The sequence below is a fragment of the Lepisma saccharinum genome, chromosome 1, assembly GCF_977018435.1.
Source record: "Lepisma saccharinum chromosome 1, izLepSacc3.1, whole genome shotgun sequence".
NCBI classification, from domain to species: Eukaryota; Metazoa; Arthropoda; class Insecta; order Zygentoma; family Lepismatidae; genus Lepisma; species Lepisma saccharinum.
In genome coordinates this window covers 99,712,731-99,733,465 of record NC_139229.1, presented here as the reverse complement: position 1 = coordinate 99,733,465, position 20,735 = coordinate 99,712,731, and the positions used below count along the sequence as shown (strand labels likewise).

At 38.6% G+C, this 20,735-nt stretch overlaps 1 protein-coding gene across 10 annotated transcripts in view; it reads right to left on the bottom strand.

Moving 5' to 3' along the window:
• LOC145998714 (uncharacterized) overlaps positions 1-20,735 on the bottom strand; it is a 372,904-nt gene that overhangs the window by 133,067 nt on the left and 219,102 nt on the right. The window contains exon 1 of one of the 10 annotated variants that reach the window (XM_083135278.1): positions 2,864-3,456. The exons of the other annotated variants lie outside the window; for them this stretch is intronic. Coding sequence (XP_082991404.1) covers positions 2,864-3,019 — 156 coding nt within the window. The 5' untranslated portion in view covers positions 3,020-3,456. Of the gene's footprint in view, positions 1-2,863; positions 3,457-20,735 lie in introns of those variants that run through there. 10 annotated transcript variants of the gene reach the window in all.

Sequence of the window (20,735 nt, the reverse complement as noted above, 5' to 3'; positions counted from 1 at the left end):
AATATGGTAAAAAAATTCTGTCAAAAGTTACATGTAAAGTATTATGTTGTATAATTACATAATCACAGTAGTGCAGTCAATTTTTTGTCCAGCTAATAAAGTTCGATGTACCCTCATATATATGTTTTGTTGTCAAATACAGTTATTGAAATTACTATTTTTCAAAGGTTAATTCAAGTGTATTAGGTTCCACCTTAAGGGGAAAAAATGCCCCTCTTCCCGCAAACAGAACAACGTGGTTCCCCCTAAGCCTAACGTGTTTCTATCAATTCTACCCAGCCAAACTCCTTTACTTTTTATAGAGGGTGTTACCAGACTTTTGAATCACCCTGTAGACCCTCGTATGTGGTTTGTCAACATGAGATCAAGAATTACACACAGACATTATATATGTGTAATATATATATAATGTGTGTGTGTGAAGGTATGTACAGGGGCCCTTTGGTAATATTTTGCGGTGTGGGGGGCAAGATTTTTAGATCCGGCACTTAACTGCCAGGAAAACTGTCCAGGACCGAAGAACATTGCCTGATATGCCGAGCCAGCGGCAAATTGTCCTTCACCAAGTTGAATAATTTTGTTTTCAACAACGTGGAGTTAAAAAAACAAACACTAATAAGCAGAACACAATCTCTGGTCCTCTATAAGTACAATTGCATTTCTTACAACACACAGAACGAAGATGAATAAGGAAAGAAAAATTGCGATGGGCAATTTGCCTACTGTTATCTTGATTGTACCAAACCTGGAGATTTAGACACACACAGGTTCTGCACAACGTCCAACAAATACTAAATTACAGCCAAGAACACTGTCACTAACCTGTTGGTTACAACCGGATGCCCTGCGGATTAAGCGACGTAGGATGCAAGCAGTGATCTCAGCGAAGAAAAGGAGCTGCACATCTCGTGAGCATGATCAATTTGCATATACATTAGAAGCAACGGATCTCGCGACATGTTCACGAAAAAGCTTGCAAGCGTAAAAACTGTCCAAGTAACGGAGTCTGTTAAACGGCCATTCGGTACGGCACCCGACGAGAATGGAATTAACAATTGTTACCCATTGCCCTAGAGTAACTACAAATGGTTAATAATTAAAAGCATTTGCATCAGAGCTTACGGTTTGACTCGCCGTTCACCAAAACAAATGAAAAAACCGTTGAATTCGTGTGACATGCATATTATGTTAAATTTGATGCAGGTAACGGGACACGTAATAAACATTTATAAGATGTTTTGCATTTTTATGTAATCAAACTGGCCGAGTGTGTTCAAGTGTTCAAAATGCGAATAAATGAACAACTGACTGACATATTCAAATAAATACTTTTTATGAATTACGGAACACATGTGTTTCTTGAAATTAAGTTTGCATTGGCCTTGGCAATGTGATAAAATAGTCTTGCACACCTTCAGCTTCAGAAATTTCTTGCACTACATTTAGATATAATATTTAAGCGTTATGTCTCACATGATAGAAGTTAATTCAAATTTCGTCATTATAATAACAAGAGCAACAAAGCGAACTATTTAATGCATATTTGATAAAAATAGCAGACCATTTCAAATTAAAAAATACAATTATATTTAATTTTCAGTTCCAAGATTTCCAGCCATTTCACAAAAAAATTGACATTCCACACAGTAATTCAATCATCACTTAAGTAAATTCTAACAATGAGAATATTATTGGTAAATAAATGATTTACAAATATTCTTACATGGGGCGGAAATTTTCATTCTCCCGGTTGGAAACTAATTTAGAAATGTGATTGAGGGGGGATCCCAAAGAATAGAGGAAATTTTACCGGGTCCACCCACCGGTAAGTTCGAACACTGCGTATAGCTATATGCGTATATGCTATCATATTTATTTAAAACTATCCTAACAGTATTAGAGGATAAATATGGTTCATAAACGTTATTATGAAAGCTTCAATGTAAGTTTACATTACAAGTAAATACATTGTGTTCCTTGGCAAGGACTTAGAGAACAATACTGCATATAATACGTATTAACACTTCGTTATGTTCTGTTCAGATCCAGCAATGCATCTGTACAATCAATGAATTATACAGTATCATATTATGTGATTTATACAGTACGATATCCATTCACTCCCATCTATGTTTCGGAAAATTGATTAAATCCTTTAGGTTCACAAAGAATGAAAGCACAGAAATATCAATTGAGTTGAATCCTGCACGAAATGTTGGGCAGTACAGGGTGAGCCACCTAAAATTACCACCGGAAATATTTAGTGAACAACAATAAATATTAAAAAACTACTCTCTCAGTAGTAAATTGGTACAGTCAAAAGGGTAAATATGTTTGATACAACGCACGAAAGGGGAAACATGTTAGATACGACACACGAATGACGTCAAATAGGGAGGGGGGTATGTTTGTTACGACACACGTATCAACTTCTGAAATGTTTGTTTCAAGCGTCAATTTCACGTTACAATTACTTGAGAACTACTTGACGTATTACAATGTAACAAACGTCATTTTTAATGTATTTTCCCCTACTTTCAATTGCACTAAAAATAACATGGGGTTTCTATTAAAAAAACGTAAGTTTGTTTTGAAAATCGTTCTTCCTTACGTAGTTGAACGCATTGTTATGCAGTAATGTTCATGAACACCTCTCAGAACTTTATATCTACGAAAGTAGTTTTTTCAATATTTATTGTTGTTCACGAAATATTTCCGGTGGTAATTTTAGGTGACACGCTCTATACGCCCGTTTGGAAAACATAAATCACGAATCATCATACATTATGCAACTAGTGTCTACACTTTATCACAGTTACTGCGTACATAAAAGAGAAGCTTATATGAAATAATAAAAACTTACCAAAATTTCGTAACCCTCATCTACGTCACAATCCGAAATGTCAGACTCGATGATTTCAAGAGCTTGGCTGAACAAGCTCCCTGATCCACACCTCTCTATTATGTCTGAGAAGTGTTCACCATCGTAGAAATAAAAATCATCAGAGTCTGGTGTCATTTTGTAGCAGTTAATTACCTATTCGTTCACAAAAACTCACTATACACCATTATACACACAAACTATGCAACAATAATTTATAGAATCCTTCTCGAGCAACTGGCGTGATAAACTTGCGAAGTGCCGTTCAAATTGTAAGAACTTGCACATTGCCCTTGTACAATTTTGTGCAGTGTTCGAAGATAAGAAGATGTGCCGTATGCTCATTGAAGAGTAGCTTATGTTCTTGCACAACACGATTTAACAAACGTCTCGCTGTATACAATTTAGTAGACGTGTGCTTTGCTTGTATTATTTCACACAACAGATAATTGTCATGTTTGGTGCTCTTGCGACACGATCATCAAGCCAGCAAGAAACACAAACAGCAGACGAAACGCACTGAATAGGCGCCAGGTCAGCACCGACTCTACATCTGGTGCGCGCAAGGATCAACACGAAAGCACCCCCTTTTTCGCGACCTGTGCACGTAGTACGACAACACAAAGCTCTGCAGGACTAAACACTGAACCAGAGCAATGGTGGGCAGAGTTGATACGTGTGTTTTACCGAGTATGGGAGCGTAACAAGCGGCACTCCCTGTGCTATGAGCGTAAAGCAAGCAGGGGACACGTCACGCTCTTACACATGATGTACTCGAAACCCAACCATGGGCAGAAAAAGAAGAGAAAGATTTTTTCTTTATTATTTAACTAGAAAGCAGTCAATTAAACAACGTGATAAAATAAACAAAGTAAGCTTTTTCTGAGGGGTTGCTAGCGTGACCTTTGGGGCAAATGTGAAAGCATAATGAGTAGTTGCAAAACATAATGAAAAGGTCAAGAACATTGTAATCTGTAGACAGTTAAATGTTTCAATTTTGCACAGCTAAAATGTATCTAGTTTCGTATTTCTGACATGAATAAAATAAACTGTTATTTATACTGTCAAATTTGTTATAGTTATGATAATATAAAAACCTACAATTCTATTGTGTCAAAATAATACTGGAGATTTCTTAAAGAAAACGCATACGCTCGCACATGCAGATCCGGAGAACGGGAAAGAAGAAAGTGTGTGTGTGGGGGGGGGGGCGAAATTTAAAATATCACACACTAAAAATATCGGAGACTACTAATCATTAATGAAAGTGCAACACTAAAATAGTGTTTCGAATACATCATTGTGCTTTATAAAATACACGTAAGATGTTAATAGTTTTTATTAAACATCCTACTGTTTATTCAATTTTTTTGTTTCAGGGTCCGTGTAGATTAAGTATGTCCCAAACACTGTATCCATCTAGAGATCTATATACATGTTTGATGGAGACAAGAATAAATGTAATAGGGGCATTCCACGAAAAGTGGTCCTATTCCTGTTAATAACAAAATGAATTAATATGGAAATTATTATTGTTTTTAATTGCATTAAGGTTTAGATGTTCGTGAATGCATATAATTTACAAATTTCACAAATAAAGGTTACTAGCATCTGCAGCCTACATGCTTCACAGACAAATGAAGTCAAAATTTGCTACATTTTTAAAGCGTCACACACGTAACGCACTTTTATTCATGCTATACATGCATTCAGCCTATGCCATCATACTCAAAGTTTTTTTTTTTCATTTGTTAGCAGACACCACAAAGTACCTCATAATTCTATGAAATCAGCTCATTATGAATATTTTCAACCAATCTCATGTCTAGAACATTAAATTTTGTCTGTAAAATGTTACACACATAGCGCTGGAATGTCCCAATCTTGATAAGTTTCACTTATAACGTGTGAAATAAACCCAAACAACTCTACGTGAATGCGAAGGTAATTTGGAAATTGATTTTGTGTTGTTTATTTGAAACCGATTATACAATGTGATATCATATTTATTTAATACGTATTTGTGCATGTACTAGTGCCAAAATGATGAATCCAACAAGAGAAACAGTGTATTTGTTTGCAGGTTTAAGCGTGAGTAAGAAGGATGGAGAAAGGTGAAGTTTCCCCTGAAGCATTCTTAATGAGCTATTCGACTGAAAATGTACTACATTTCTATAGATGAGTGTGAAGTGGTTCGTTTTTCCACAGGTGAATGCACGATTTATAGCATTCATGTGATTTCACACCATGGATCGTTGAACGCGTAATTATTTTCACATGCACATAGCTTGTGTGTAACCTTCATAAAGTTATCAAACCATCAGCTTTTTACACTCATTTCCAAAACATTTGGCATCACCCCGTCTCCCGTTGTACACTCCAATACAAAGATAATACTAGGTAAATTGCCCTTCATCAACTATTTTCATTCATTTTTATCTTTTATATTCTACGTATATTTCATGCAAAAATAAAGCGAGTGAAAGTGGACAATTTCCAAGATACATGGCATATCGTGACCGATGAGCGTACTGGCTCTTTAAGTATCTGGCTACAACAATTTGCACATACTGGTTCATAAGAACTAGAATTCAATTTACAAGTATTTATTAGTAAACTTTTAGAATGTATCATTAAGAATAAATTTATGCCCGTTAAAATTGTTTAGTATTAATTTAACCGACGTTCATGCCATCTGGTGACAAGGGCGAAGCTGTAAGCGAAACATCAAGTTTTTGATAAAGTGCAAGAAAGAAGGAATTGTATCGAAGAGATTCTCTTCGATATCAGCCAAGACATAATCTCATCTTCAGTCACCACCAGGAAAGCTTCAAGAATTATTTCTGGAATTGTGTCGTTCCGGCGACCAATCAACTCACATCTACAAGTTGTGGTACAACCTTACGTTGCAAATATTGTTCAAAATGTCTGCCTCTTGTGGTTGCGATATCCTGACTATAACACAGACAGAAAACAATGGTATATCGCACCTTCATTGCGTGGATTTCTAACATGCAACATTGTGCAACTTTCCGGGGGTCTGCAAGCACTGTAAACAATTGAAGAGCAACGCGCGCTTTCAGAAACATAAAAAACAATAGTTTCGTGAGGTGACTTACTGCATCCTCTGATTCTCTTTCCAGGTCTTGTTTTTCTGGGGCGAAAATTATGGCCAAAGATCTCCAGGTGCTAATTTACGACTTAGGTTTTCTCGTTGAAGTCCACGAGGATGAACGTTATCGGATCATGGATCTCTTGCTTCCAGACTTTATCGAACAAACTTTCAAGCCGAGGGCGTAATTCTCTATGACTTCTGAAGAGGAGTTAGCATGCACTGTTAACCTCGAGACAGAAACAGGAAACCGGTTAGAAGTTAGATTTACATTGTTGCAAGTTGGATCGTGATGCAATCTGCGATTCGTGAAATCTGGATCAGAGGTATGAGTTCGCGAATTCGAATGAAGTCAAAAAAGAAGGGAAAATGTTGAGTTCTGGTAGATCCGGTTCTTCTACCACCGAAAAATATTCATGAGTGAGGCGATTCAGTGTTCAGACAGCAAGTTCGATGCTTCACCTGCTTCACTCCAGGAGAAGGTTGAGATAGAGCCTTTAACGAGGATCGCGGCTTCTCATTTCAATTCCCTCTCTTACTCGTCCATCGTAGAAGCACTGAAGATGATTTTTTCAGTATATTACAACTTATTATACAAGAGGTTTAATCCTGCTAAGAAAATAAAATTAATTACCACTGTACACTATCTAAATAGATATTTATGGATTTCGGGGAGCTTCAGCCCTCCCGGGCGACGTTTGTGGTGTGTATATATACTATTCTGAGGCTTGTGTGGTGTTTTGTCCATGCGTGATTGTCATTATCCATTTCATCAATTTCATCTTATCACAATTAATAATTTCATCATCATTCATCCTCATCTTCGCCATTAGCTAAAATTAGCAGATAAGCGTCGTAAGCAAATTCATTCTCTTTATTATCTCTTGTCTGTGTTCCATTTCCTTTCTCTTTTGTTACATATTACACTCTTTTTATATTTGTCTAGCATTTCTATTTCTTTCTTCCTCTTTTCCACTTTATTTTTCTTTCTTCAATATTTCGCTCCTATTTCCTTCCTTCTTTTACCTTGGCTTTTTCTTTCTTTCCATCTTTTCCTTCCCTTTTCCATCTTTATTTCTTCTCTCGTTTTTTTTCTTTCCTTCTTTTCCCTGTGTTTTTTCTTTCTTTCCCTCTTTTCCTTTGCTTTTTCTCCCTTTCCATCTTTTCCTTCGATTTTCCCCTTTTCCGTCGTACTCTCGTTCTTTTTCTCTTATCTTTCACTCTCTACTTATTTCTGTCTCCCCAAAAAAGGACCTGAGTTCTTCAATTTACTTAAATAAAACGTCCAGAATGGTAGAAAATACAACATAGACAAAAGAAAATGATCTAGACGCTGGAAAAGAGTGCCCGCACAATGCCGCAGACGGGAAGAATGAATCGGATATCTTTCTATCGATTCGCGTCTGAGAGAAGGTGGGGAGAAAATTTAACAGTATCCTCCGGGAACGAATTCGATCCGCCCACACAATAGCTAGGCGCAAATTATCGACCGGATCTTCTTTTGGGAAATGCTGATTCCATCAAATCGGTAATAAATGTAGGATGGAGGGTAACTAAGAGAAAGGGAAATACAATTCAGTGACAGTTTTATACTTTCGAAGGAAATTCGAAAGCTGTTATGTAGGATTCACACGTACTCTGGATGCACAAATTTCTATCCGATAGAAAATAGATTTGGTTGTTTGGCGTTCGATTCGATCTTAGTGGTAATAAACAATCGATATCAAGTATCTAGAGATGCGCCTCGCATCAGTGGCGTTGCTAGAGATTTTTTGGGGGAGGGGGCTGAAGGATGGACGAAATGTCTTCAATTGGACTCTGCTTCAGAGTGTCTATATTCTCTCTCTCTCTCCTCTGCCCCCTCTCTGTCTCTGTGTGTGTGTGTGTTTCAATATCCTTCTTCCTCTTTCTCGCGATTAAATTCTTCATCCTTTTCCATACTCTTCTTTGTATCTATCTTCTATTCTCCCTCTGAATCTCTCTTTTTCTATCAATTTCTGTATCAAATTTCTATCTTTCTCTATTCCTTACTGTTTCCACCCAAGTTCCCGGGTTCGAATCCTCATCGTCGCGATTAGCCAAAAGTAGCATAAACGCGACGTAAAAATACATATACGAATTTATCCCTTATTCTCTGTATGCTTATTTATTTCTCTACCATAAATGACTTAAAAAAATATTTCAACGGGCCAGAGCCCACTCTCGCCCCCTCGGTGGCGTCGCACGCTCATACAGTACATCTTCATATCTCTGAATATATTATTCGGGGAATTGGATAGCACATTTTTTTTCTTTTTGATTGGCTGATTTAGTTCATTTGTCTCAATATTGGCACTTTTGGAATCGCGACGATGGGCATGAATGGAAAACACAACACGAGCCCCATACTAACTGCGAGTCCAAATGCCAGAGCCTCGTTAGTCTGCAAAATGCTGTCCAGGTGATTTGCCACCCTCAAAGATCGGATTCCGATCCCGGAATAAGTCCCGAAATCCAGGAATTATTCAACCCATTCGGGATTACACGACCTACTCTTGACCACCTAATTAGAATTCTAGGCGGGGGAAGAGGGGGCAGCTTTCCCTTCTTGCTCAAAGGACACGGCCTGGCACTCGCATAAAGAAGAAACTTTGCACTTCGGTGCCAGCTCTTTCGCCACATTATCGCAAGGTCTCAAAAAACAATGCGGTTTCCTTTGCACAAGCCAAGAGAGTGAAGGTGACACAGAAACACGATCTAGAATATCTTGTAAAAAATGGCCACATGATTAGGTTCTGTACTTGATCTCAATAGCAGAAACCGCCAACAGTGTTGCTGTCGTGTCCGTCCCCATTTGAGGTGCCTTTGCACCATTGCTGATCGTGCTGTGCATTTAGCCAATGAGATATTTCAGAAGAAAATTAGGTATATATTACTACTGTAGTGCCAAGAAATCTGTGCCCTCGGAAAATATGCGATGCTGTGGAGTGGTTTAAACATGCGACACTAGCGCCACTTCTAGGAGAGAGGTAAAGTGCAAACGTATTACCAACGTATTTTTTTAAAAAAAGAAACAGATAAAACAGTTTTTTTGTTTTAAACAAAACGTTCATAATACAATGTCAGAAAGACTTCTTTTCTAAGAATAACGTTTAAAAAGGAATCTATTAATCATCCAATAAAGAACTGTGATTCTAGTTGTAAAGTAAACACTGGAGACTCATGGCCGTAGGCAGGAAAATTTTTCGGGGGGGTTCAATCATAATTGTTCCCATGGGCTTCGCCAGAAATTTGAATAATAGTAATAATAACAATAATAATTAATATATCATAATAAAACAATTTTATTCCATAATAATAATAATTATTATTATTCTTTTTTTGTTATATTCTTGTCCGCGCGTTCATTATATCCCCAGCGGTTAACAAAGGGAGCGGTGCTCTTTGTTAAAAGAAACACCCAAGCGGGCGGTTTTCTTTTGAAGAAACTGGAGTAGGAAAGCGATGTTGCCAAATTGAAGGAAAGGGTAAAGAAAAAGAAAGAGAAACAAACAAATTAAACAATATGTAAAGAGAAAAGACTCACGCACCCGCCTGCTCCGCCTTGCAACTACAAGAAATGTAAAGAAAATGTGGCAACAACGTCTGAGTGCACGCGCTTATCGGAAGCGGTCTTGCTATTGTTGGCTATTGTTTCCAGTGTTAAGTTTTATCAAAGGATTGCCGATGGGGATATAATGAACGCGCGGACTTTACTGAAAGGAACAATTATAATAGGCCTACTTTGTTATTACATTTTAGTTACCTTCAAGAAAAAGCGTTAAAAGTTAGATGGAAATTTTAGTCAAAGTTTTGGTTGTTTGACAATTTTGAAAAGTGTGGAACCAGTTATTCTTAGCCTGGTGCATGGATTGTAACCTCAATCACGAACGTAATGCGCTATGAAACTGGAGATCCTAGGTTTGATCTCCTACCAAGGGGAATCTTCGACTTTATCGGAGAGGGAATTTAAAAGTTTGAAAGGGAATTTTGGGACAATCAAGGGAATTTTCAGTCTATATTCCTTCTGACGCAGGAACTACAATGGAAAGAGGACAGCAGAAGTGAAAATGGAGGGGTCGCGGGTGGGCTAAGATTCCGAGAATAAATCCTGTTTCACTAAGTTTCAGAATTCCAAATGTATGAAAATTCTAGCTCGATCGTTTCAACATTGTGTCCTTGCATTTTTGTGATACTTCAAAATTTTTTTTTGAAAATGAGTTACAGATTTTGGTTTCTGAACTTCCATTAATCCAACATGTCAGAAGTTTCGGGGGGTTTGAACCTAGAAACCCCCCTCTAAATACGGCCATGGACTAACTTCTTAAAATACTTATTTACGTTACTCTTAAATCTCGCATGTAAGCTGTTCGAGAAGGTTCAACTAATCCACAGTTGCCAGGCCCCACTCAATCCACGTGGTAGCTATTCTGTTTTCCGGAATACGACATTTTATTGTGAATACAACAACATATTGACATTAACCGTATGTGCAGTATGTTAAGTGAGGAACAAAAATGTTTCATCCATATAGTCCACTATTCGCTTTTATAAATGTTTAAACATTTGTAAAAAAAGAAAAGAAACAAAAACAGCCAGGTGTTTTAAACATGGTCCACTGGTACTCATTACGATATGTTTCTTTGTTAACTGCATGTACATTTTCAGTCACCGAACAGATTTCTGCGTACAGTAAACAAAATTACACGGGTTGAAGAAACGACAAAGTTACAAAACACGGAAATAACCACAGACTATCAGATATCAAGTTTCAAAATGTGTTTCAAACTAGTCTAAACATGTTTAAAACAAAGTCGTGTGTTTTAAACCAGTTGTTTTAAACATGCCAAGCTTGTTACCAAGCGAATTGTCCATCAGCATGATATTCTCTTTGTTTTATCCAATGAGAGCTTCAAGAATGGCAAAAACACACTACAAAAGATGCTGACTACCTCTGCACCAGCACAAGCAAAAATGCATTCCTTAAAAACATGTAGGATAATAATAAATAAAAATACATGAAAACAGTCATGGACTTCAAGCGAAGAAGAGTACTGCTGGATGGAGACTGCTAACAACACGGAGCATCTTCTCGTGCATGTGGAAGCTGTCTTTGTGACTCCGTGACCGGGCGAATCTAACGGGGATGCATGGAAGGACCCCTGACCCCGACGGTTGACAGCACGCCATGGACGTCACCTCTGACACCGGAATGGGCAATTTTCTGCCGCTTTCGGAGAAACAAAACAAATTGAGAAGCAGGAAAGCGGTTGATGGGAAGATGGCCGACGCATGCAAAAACAGAACCTAGTCGTTTGTCAGCGCCTGCTTCTCGCTGACCCATATGGACAGACGTTCTTTAAAGGAGGGGGTACAGTGTGCGTCAGAGAGGAAGGGGGTAACCACTTGACCTTAAGGACCTTGGCAGAGCTATGCCAATTACAGAAAAGAATTCCAAAATGACGAGTCTGCCCTAGCTTGCCAAATTGCCTACTTTCCTGGCTCGTGTCAACCAGTCAGTTCCTCTGTCGAAGCAACGTACCTATAACAAACTGAAGCGAAGTTACAGTCAAGGTAGAGTTAAACCCAATGTTCGTATTATTTTACGTTGCGTTTGAACATCTATGGTTAATCGCGACAATGAGGACAAACTCACGCCTGACCACGGTTCAAGTCTGGAATCTCTGGTTTCGTAGCACGTTACTTTGACTACTCCGGCACGGAGGTCGACGGTTGAATGCAGGGTTGTTAAAAGGTCTAGGAATTGTAAATGAATTCAATTCCGGTCCGGGAGAGAAAATCAGAAATCGTAAATGGGTTCTGGAACACAAAATAAACTATTTATCATTAAAGTATTTCAATTTGGTCCCGGGACCTTTTTTCCGGGTCAATTTAAATTCGGTCCAAGTTCGGTATTGAAATGAAACAATACGCAATTTGAACTGAATATAAAGTTTGCAAGGAGAAAGGTTCCGGTCCTGTTATGGAACCCAACAGAACCTTTATCAACAGAACCTGGACCTTTATCAACCCTGGTTGAATGAACGCATAATAATGAAATACACATATATTGTCTCCTATACAAACGTGAAAAATCGCGGATCACAGCCAAAAAAAAAGACAACATTCAACCATGATGACTGAATATGATGATTGATTAATTTCATTTATTTTACTTCGCTCTTCTGCTATTTTTAGGCTAATCGCAAGGATGGGTGATATGATATGATGAAATTTATGAAGAGACGCTCACAAAGAACACCCAGGCAAGGATTCCAATCCCGATTCTCTGCCGTCGCAGCTTGATGTGCTAACTACTCCGCCACGGAGGCCGGCCGAACATGACGACTATGTGCATCCACTATAAGAACAAAGTTAATGTGAAGGAAACCATGTGACTTCTGGGATGCACTTCCCCTTTCTGTGTGTTAATTCTGGTGTTATTTTGCCCACGAATATATTGGTCACAGATGTAGAGTCACCAGAAAAAGAAATTGGTCACCTAGATCCTGAAATACTCGCTTCCCTGTAAGGCGTTATGCGTGTTGCATAATTTCACGGCGGAGGCAGAACTTGTCGTTGCTATTCACTCATAGCCGTAGAGTTAAGCAACACACACAACGGCTTGCAGGGAAACGAGTACTTCAGAATCTAGGCGTCCCTTTTTTATTGCCGGTGACTGTAGGCTCATAAAATAAGGTCCGGCAAATTCAAAGTTAAGTGATATGGCTTTATCATATGCACTATATTCCTACGCGTATGATTTCTGCACAGCTGCCATTGCAACAACCAATAGGATTTCACAGAAGTCATGTGTTTTTGTTTACATTGACTTCGATCTCACAGCGGACAAAGAATAGTCAAAATTGATGAAAGCAAGACTCATTGCCTAGGTTGAGACTCGAATCCAGAACCTTCATTCATTTCTTTCCTTGAGGTAGAGTCTAGGGGTAACGGAGCGGATGAATGAATGTTGACTCTGCACTGCAACCTCATTACCAGGAATTCATGCGTCATCATGCTTGACCGCTTTATGTGAAGCACACCTTTCTTCAAATCTCGTGCAGTCACTCAAAAATGTGGAATTTCTGCGATGCCCGCTCCACTCCTCGTCTTGGCTCGAACTTCACGCAACGACACGCCCACAGAGCAGGCAGTGCCTCCTAGCGCGGAAATGCAAAAACTAAGCAAAGTATAAAAAGCATGTTGACGAGGCAGTGATTAGGTGAGAATGGGGCGATTTTTTTTTTAAAAAAAGCAATAAATAAGTTTAAAAAAATGTGAAAAAATAACACTTGGTTTTCTCTCGGAAAAAGATGCTTTGAAATTGTGACAATTCCTTGTGGCCGTGTAGAATGACCTACATCCTAACAGCTGGCTACGAGGGTCACTATTTATATTTTGAGCCTAACAATGAAAAAACAGGAATTTGGCATTGAAAACTGCTTTATTGTTTTTCGAAGTATTCTCCTTTATGGTCAATACACTTTTGCATTCGTTCGAACCATTTGTCAAAGCAGTTTTTCCAATCTTCTTGAGACACTTCCAGAATATGGTTTTTGAACGCATCAACGGCGTCTTCCGCCGACGAAAATCGTTGTCCACGCAAATTATTCTTGACATTCGGGAACAAGAAGAAGTCATTGGGTGCCAAATCAGGACTGTACGGCGGATGACCCATCCATTCGATTTTTTGACTATTCATAAAGTCGGTTGTTAGACAAGATGTGTGACAGCTGGCATTGTCTTGATGAAGAATGATGCGACGGCGTTTGTTTGTTTTCCGTATTTGACCGAAGACCTCTGGCAAACAAATTGTTGCGTACCATTCAGAGTTGACCGTTCTACGTTCCTCTAAAGGCACAGTTGCCACATGACCAGTTTTCCCGAAAAAACAGGCGACCATTTGTTTCGATGTGCTTCGAGCGCGAACAACTTTTGTTGGATTTGGTTCATCTTGAAACACCCATACAGTCGACTGCTGTTTACGTTCCGGCTCATATGCATATATCCATGATTCGTCACCTGTTACAATCTTATATACGTCTTTTGAAGCACCACGATTGTATTTATTGAGCATTTGTTTGCACCAATTGACGCGAGCGTCTTTTTGAGTTTTTGTCAAATTGTGTGGGATCCAACGAGAACATACCTTTCTCACAGCTAAATTATCATGTAATATTTTATATATGCTGGTGGATCTAATGCCTATGGTTGCCTCAATCTCACAGTATGTTACATGACGATCTTGCAGTATTAGGTTTTGCACAGCATCAATGTTTTCTTGAACAACAACTGATTTTGGACGACCTTCGCGAATCTCGTCTGTGAGCGAATGGCGGCCACGATTAAATTCGTTATACCAGCGTTTCACAGTGGCAAAGGATGGGGCTTCATCGCCAAATGTGGAAGTAAGTTGATCGATGCACTCTTGTCTTGATAATCCACGTCGAAAATCGTAAAAAATCATCGCACGTAAATGTTCACGAGTTAATTCCATTTTATTGTTGTCGCGGAATCTCCAAGGCAACATAAACAACACAAATCAAGCTATTGACAAAACATTTGAAGTACGTTATGGTCAATAATGCCAGACGATTCCGTGCAAACGTCAAATCGCGCCTAACTTCAATCAGTGTTGCCAAGGATCAAAATATAAATAGTGGCCCTCGTATACACTCAATCTAAGCATTTTGCCTGGTTGTCGCACGCAAAAATAATCTCCCGTTCACTCAGATCGTGTCCAAAAGGGTTTGAGGGGTCAAAAGCCCCATTCCGTAGCCCTTACACTCCTCCCCCCACAAAAAAACTCGCAGATTGGAAGAAAGTAGAGCAAAATCTAGGACAGAATTCTGGAAGAAGTAAGTATAATCACTCAAGATGAAATCCCAGGGCGCATAACTGCACATATTCCCATGACAAAATTGACAGATTTAATGTTCCTAAGTTAATCATAATGATAAGGGCGGCAAGGATGATGCAATAAAATTGTCAAAGTTCACATGGGCTAATCTGGACCGAACTTACATCTGCGAGGTAGAATCAAAAATACACAATGTGTATTTTTAAGTAAGTTTTGTACTGCTGTGTGTATGTTTGGTAGCGAAAAGTTGCAGATACTGTAATATAATTAAGCCTTGTTTCCATATTAAAACCAATAGGTTGCTGACCAAGGCAGTTTATTAAGATAAAAACACTTAACACGTAACGTTTCGACCCTGTATCAGGGTCTTCCTCAGACGAAGAACTAAACTAAAATGATGAAATATACTACACACAGAAAGATTACATACACATAGCAGGGTCACAAGCCACACAACAACAAATCAAGTTGACAAGATTATTCAAACAACATAATGTTCTTACACCTCACTAGATTAACTGCAGGGTTTTTGAAAATATATTAAGTTTTTGTATTTACATATTTGTTATTTATTGTCACTGGTTTACACTTTTGGCTAATGGGGATGGTTAGGGTGAATAGTAATAGATGAAATTGATGAATGTACACTCTCCAACAAGTAAGAATTTAAAAGTAACTTCACATTTATTTTTCTTTCAAAACCATTATAAAATGAGAAATACCTAACGAAATATTTTTCAATTATGTTTTTGTGCTATTAACAATATTAAAAATTGTACAATATAGAATAAAAAAATGTTCAGTGAGTCCGTTTGAAGCCACGTAATCCATAATATTTCTGATTGTTACGCGAGTATTAAACAGTGGAAATGGCTATATCATTTTCCGGTTATCTAAGCAGAAAAATAAGTATTACGTAATAATAAATCCGTATGCGTTGTTGCTTTTGCATTATAGTGTACAGTTACACAATAGGTTTACATTCAGCTCAGCACCAGATCATCGATATATCATATCACAATCGTATTAAGGTCTAGCAATTCCAAGACCAAACTTATTAATATTTTTTTTTGCATTTGGCTTGAAGTGGGAACCGACATGTGCCTCCACAGTTTCGAAATGACATTACCACTACGCTATCAGGAGGCTCTAATTTATGGATCTAGCTGAAGGGAAATTGACTTTTAATATATTGAAAGTCCTGGAAGAATAACTTTTCACTAATTGCAGAACCATTGTTATTTAGTATTTTATTGTTCTTGCAAGCTCGTTTACATGATGCATCAAGCCATTGTTGAAATTTATATAGTTTGAAAAGAAATATTGTATGGTTTTACCGTAGGACCTTTTAGGTTGATTGATTGATTTGGTGTTTTAAGTCAACTTTATGCACAGTAAGGCTAATCGGGACTGGACCTACAGTTTAAAGTGGGATCCGAACCACTATGCGCCTCCACCGGGTATCGAGCCCGGGATTCTTTGATTACAAGGCTACAACGCTACCACTGCGCCATCGAGGAGGTCCTGACCTTTTACGTGATAAATAAAAAAAAATACGGGGGCATGTCCCTTGGCCACGCCCCCATCCGACGACAACGAACACACTTAACGGTAAAAGTTCATGATACTCAATTAAATCAATTTACGAGATTCCCTACATCGTGTTATTCCTTCCTTCCTTCTTTCCAGATCGACAACAAACGTACAAAAAATGGCAGACGGAGTTTGATTTACCACAACCATGAATAATGTACATGACCCTATTCAACCAGCACGTGAAGCGAGTCTAATGAAGCAAGGGTTTTCGAAAAAGAAAGCACAAGAGCGTTGGGAACTCACTCTTCCGTTTTTCGGCCATGCAGGTATTCGAGGCACGTGTATCTGATATTAAGGGACGTCATAATGCGGCTTCGGCCCCGGGGGGAAACAAGATTCGGCATTTGCTCCACAGGTGAACGGACCAAAGTTGGCGCCCAGCGTACAAGGAAGGTAATTAGGTCTTCTTCCTGTAAACGAACCCCCTCGGAGGTCGTCTGCTACAGGGACTGGCAACATCGGAAGGAAACAAGGGTTGCCAGGTCAACATCACAAAATATCGGGGCACAGATTAAACTTACTACTACCCTGTCCTTGAAATCTCTGGAGTAAGCGAACGAAAGCAAGTGTTCTGTGCAAGTAGTGGCTCGAGATGGCTCGACCAATGAGCGCGTGAGAGGGAAAGTGGGTGCATAGGGGGGAAAACGCGGCTCCAGCGCGCTAGCTTTCCTCCGCTCGCTCGCTTTCTCCCCTCCTCTACAGTTATGCGTGGACTTGCTCCACGGATTACAGAGGCAGAGTGTAGCTGGTAGCGGGAAACTGGTTCAGTTACCTGGATGGTGATCTCATGTTTCAATTTCTCAATGCTCCTGCATAGAGCGAATCTGGGGTTCAACCAGCCTCTCTAATAAATGTTACCTTGGGGGTGGAGAGGCGTTCGAAGAGTGGTGCTGATTACATTATCTCGAGTATTGCCTAAGTCGAGAATGTGTGGAGCCCTACCTCTACACCCCTGTGTCTCTTCCTGAGGTGCGATGCAATGCACAAGGGGAGTTTGAGGGGTGACTCTTTCTCAAAACACCCAAATGTCAACCTCTCTTCAATGGACTGCGTTTTGCAGAATAACGAGGCTCTGGTGCCTGGATCTGCAGCCAGGATATATATCCAGATTATAATCCTCTGTAAGAATTGTGTTTGTGATTGTCCTATTATCTACTTCATAGTATCACCAATCATCCTCATTGTTGCGATTAGCCAAAAATGGCAGAAAAGCGAAATAAAATATTCTGTTTAGAGCAAGAAATGCATAAGGGATAGCTTTACTTTCTACTAGGGAACGAGACCATCATATACTGAAAGGAGAATAAGGCTTATAGACACGAGACCGAGACTTACTCTCGGGAACATGAAATCAGGAGGTTTTTGGCAGAATCCCATGCTCAGCAATGACAACGTTCTATTTAACTGTAGGCTTGATACTCCAATTGGGCAACACCGCATGGTGAACGTTGTCATATCCAAGGGGGTGACTTTCCCCTTGTCGTCTTTGCTGACGCGCCTGGTGTCAGCCTTGATTTCTGAAGACATTTTGTAATTTCTATGGATGGGAATCGAACTGAGTAATAGTGGTACTACTATCACGAATTGATTTCGGTACACCTTGCATACCTAACAATAGTTTCAAGGTAAAGGAAACAGGATATATCAACCATTATATTTAATCTGGCCAACCTCCAGTACTGGACAGTACTGGAGCGTTCAGTCACGATTTCATTTGGTCATCTGGCAACACTGCAGCACATCAATCTATCGGAGAAGGTTGAAATTGTTTTAGGAACCTTCGGTAATTCCACAGCTGGACGAGAACAGTTATTCGAGCGCTTCAAAAAAAAGGGGTCAAGCTACTTAAAAAAAATACCTATTAAATTCACGATGATAATGATATAAAGAACTTAACGAGCAATGAAAGAGGAAAGGAAACTGAAGAATTCTAAGAAACCTTAAGATGTCTGTCTTCAGGCAGAACATACCCTATGAGAAAGAAGACCATATCATCTGATCAACCAATGTACACACTTGAATAATTTAAACCAAAACTGTTGAGGAGGCATGTGACTTGCCAACGTTGCCAAGTCTTCTAAACTCTTCCAAATGAATCGAAACGTCTTTAAGAATAAAGCACATACAACTTAAGTTTGGTTAGATTTACTGAACGTTTATACAATTCTCCCTGTTACCGAACATGGTTTAAAGTTGCCTTACCTACATCAAGCTAACCATGTTGTAGTTCAGTGAGTTAGCACACCTGACCTGTAGTTGTGCAATTACCATTTTGCCCTTCAACATCTTACATGCGGAAACGATTTGCATTGTGCTGCTATTCCTTACACTACACTAGAAATTGTAATGTTTTGACAAATATTAGCTTATTTTAGTGAACTTTATGCTCAGACTGAACGTAAAGGACTCAAACCTGAAATGTGTCTCACACTGCTCAGTGTGATAAGTTAGGCCAATTAATTTTAATTGAGACATATTACAGTAGTGTCTCGAGAATCCAATGTTTCGTATAATCCGAGGCAAATAAAAAATAAACGAATCTAGTTTTGGTCTGATAAGTTATCAAGTAAGCGGAATTGTGAACGGAAACGATGCAACATTATGAATCAGAAAACACTTCAAAGTATAAATTCAATATTGTTTATCAGTATGTTTCTACTGTACTGAGCAATGTAAGTACAATATCCATATTTGTTAATTTGTTATATTTGTATACCCCATTTTTCACATAATCTAGTTCTTTGTTTTATTGTTGTTGTTTTTTCTTGCGCCTCTACCGATTTTCTCCAGGTTATTCCGCATACTTCTTTTTTTGTAATTCGAAGTAGTCTCGGTTCCGTCCGCTAAAACGCCAGGTGTCCCGACTTCGAATTCCGGCTGGGCAAGAGTGTTTTTTGTCAGTCTCTCTTTATCAATTGCATCAGCTATCCACAATTTTGCAATTAGCCAAAAGTGGCAGAAAAGTTAAGTAAAATGAACCAAATCAATGAATCAAATTATCAGAACTGTAATCGCTCATTGCGCCGTTGCACATTGACAGGCTCAAGTCAAGAAATATTTAAGGCTACATAGTACACATTAACAAAAGTAAGGGGTACACAAAATCTAAAATATTTGAGTTTTTTCTACTCATGACTAGACCTCGGATTTTTAAGTTCTAAAAATTGTGCTTTTAGGTTCTTAAAATAGGCACTAAAAATTCTAATATGGGTTCTAAAAATTTTAAGTTAGGCTCGAAAATCTTGAAGTAGGTTCATGAAATACGCACTATTTTGCATAATGTTATGTGTGTTGCCTAACCCTACGACGATGGCAGAACTTACCATTGGAAATTTGCTATTAAAATCCACTCTTCGCCGTATAGTTAGGCAACAATAGTTTTTCATGTTATCCACAGTCAAACTCCGCAATTTTGTCTGTGAGGTTCATTTTAAATGCTGAAAATAATTTTTCAACAAAAACTTTATTGCTGAAATGTTAGTTTGCAAGGTGTGAATGCTACAAAACATCGAAGTGATGCGAAAGTGAGCAGTGAGCAAGACCACAGAGATCAAATTACTTTGGATTGTACAGGTAACAGTGGTACCAGACATTTTACTTTGTTTAGAGCTTTGAAAAATCACCATGGACTTGGAGGAAGGGAAATCGGCAGAGATTACGTTTCGAACACGTTCGTCATTGAATTTTTTCGTGACCAAACAAAGCAAATGCCTCTGTGTGACATAAAAACTTTGTAAAACCTTTAAAAATATAAAAACACCTAAAAAAAGGATTGATTTGGGCTCATAAACCTAAAATAGGTTCTAAGAAGCAAATAGTTTTTTTAGGCACTATAAAACATCAGTTGTTGTGTTTTTAACGAAACGCTGACATAACTTATTATTTCTTACATACCTGTAAAGGAAAAAAAAGGTTAAAAACCTATAATCTACTCATGACATGTACTCGAACAGAAATACAGTCAGAATATCTCAAGTTTTATCTTACGAGTCTTGCAAAGACAAAAACTGAAGAATAAAAAAAGAAACTCACCAAGAAACTGACACTTTTCAGGGACGCTTAGCTTATGTACATTCTCCTGGATGTTACTGAATCCCAAACATTTGTTGGCAGCATTCTACAACACAAGCACCATTTCCCGCTCACAACTTCTAACTGTCCTTGAAATGTGCATAGTTGGATTTTCCTTACTGAAGTTGGAAAGTGCAACAACAGTCTACGTAAGATTCTCGACCTTAAAACAGCCAGAACGTCAACAGTTTAAG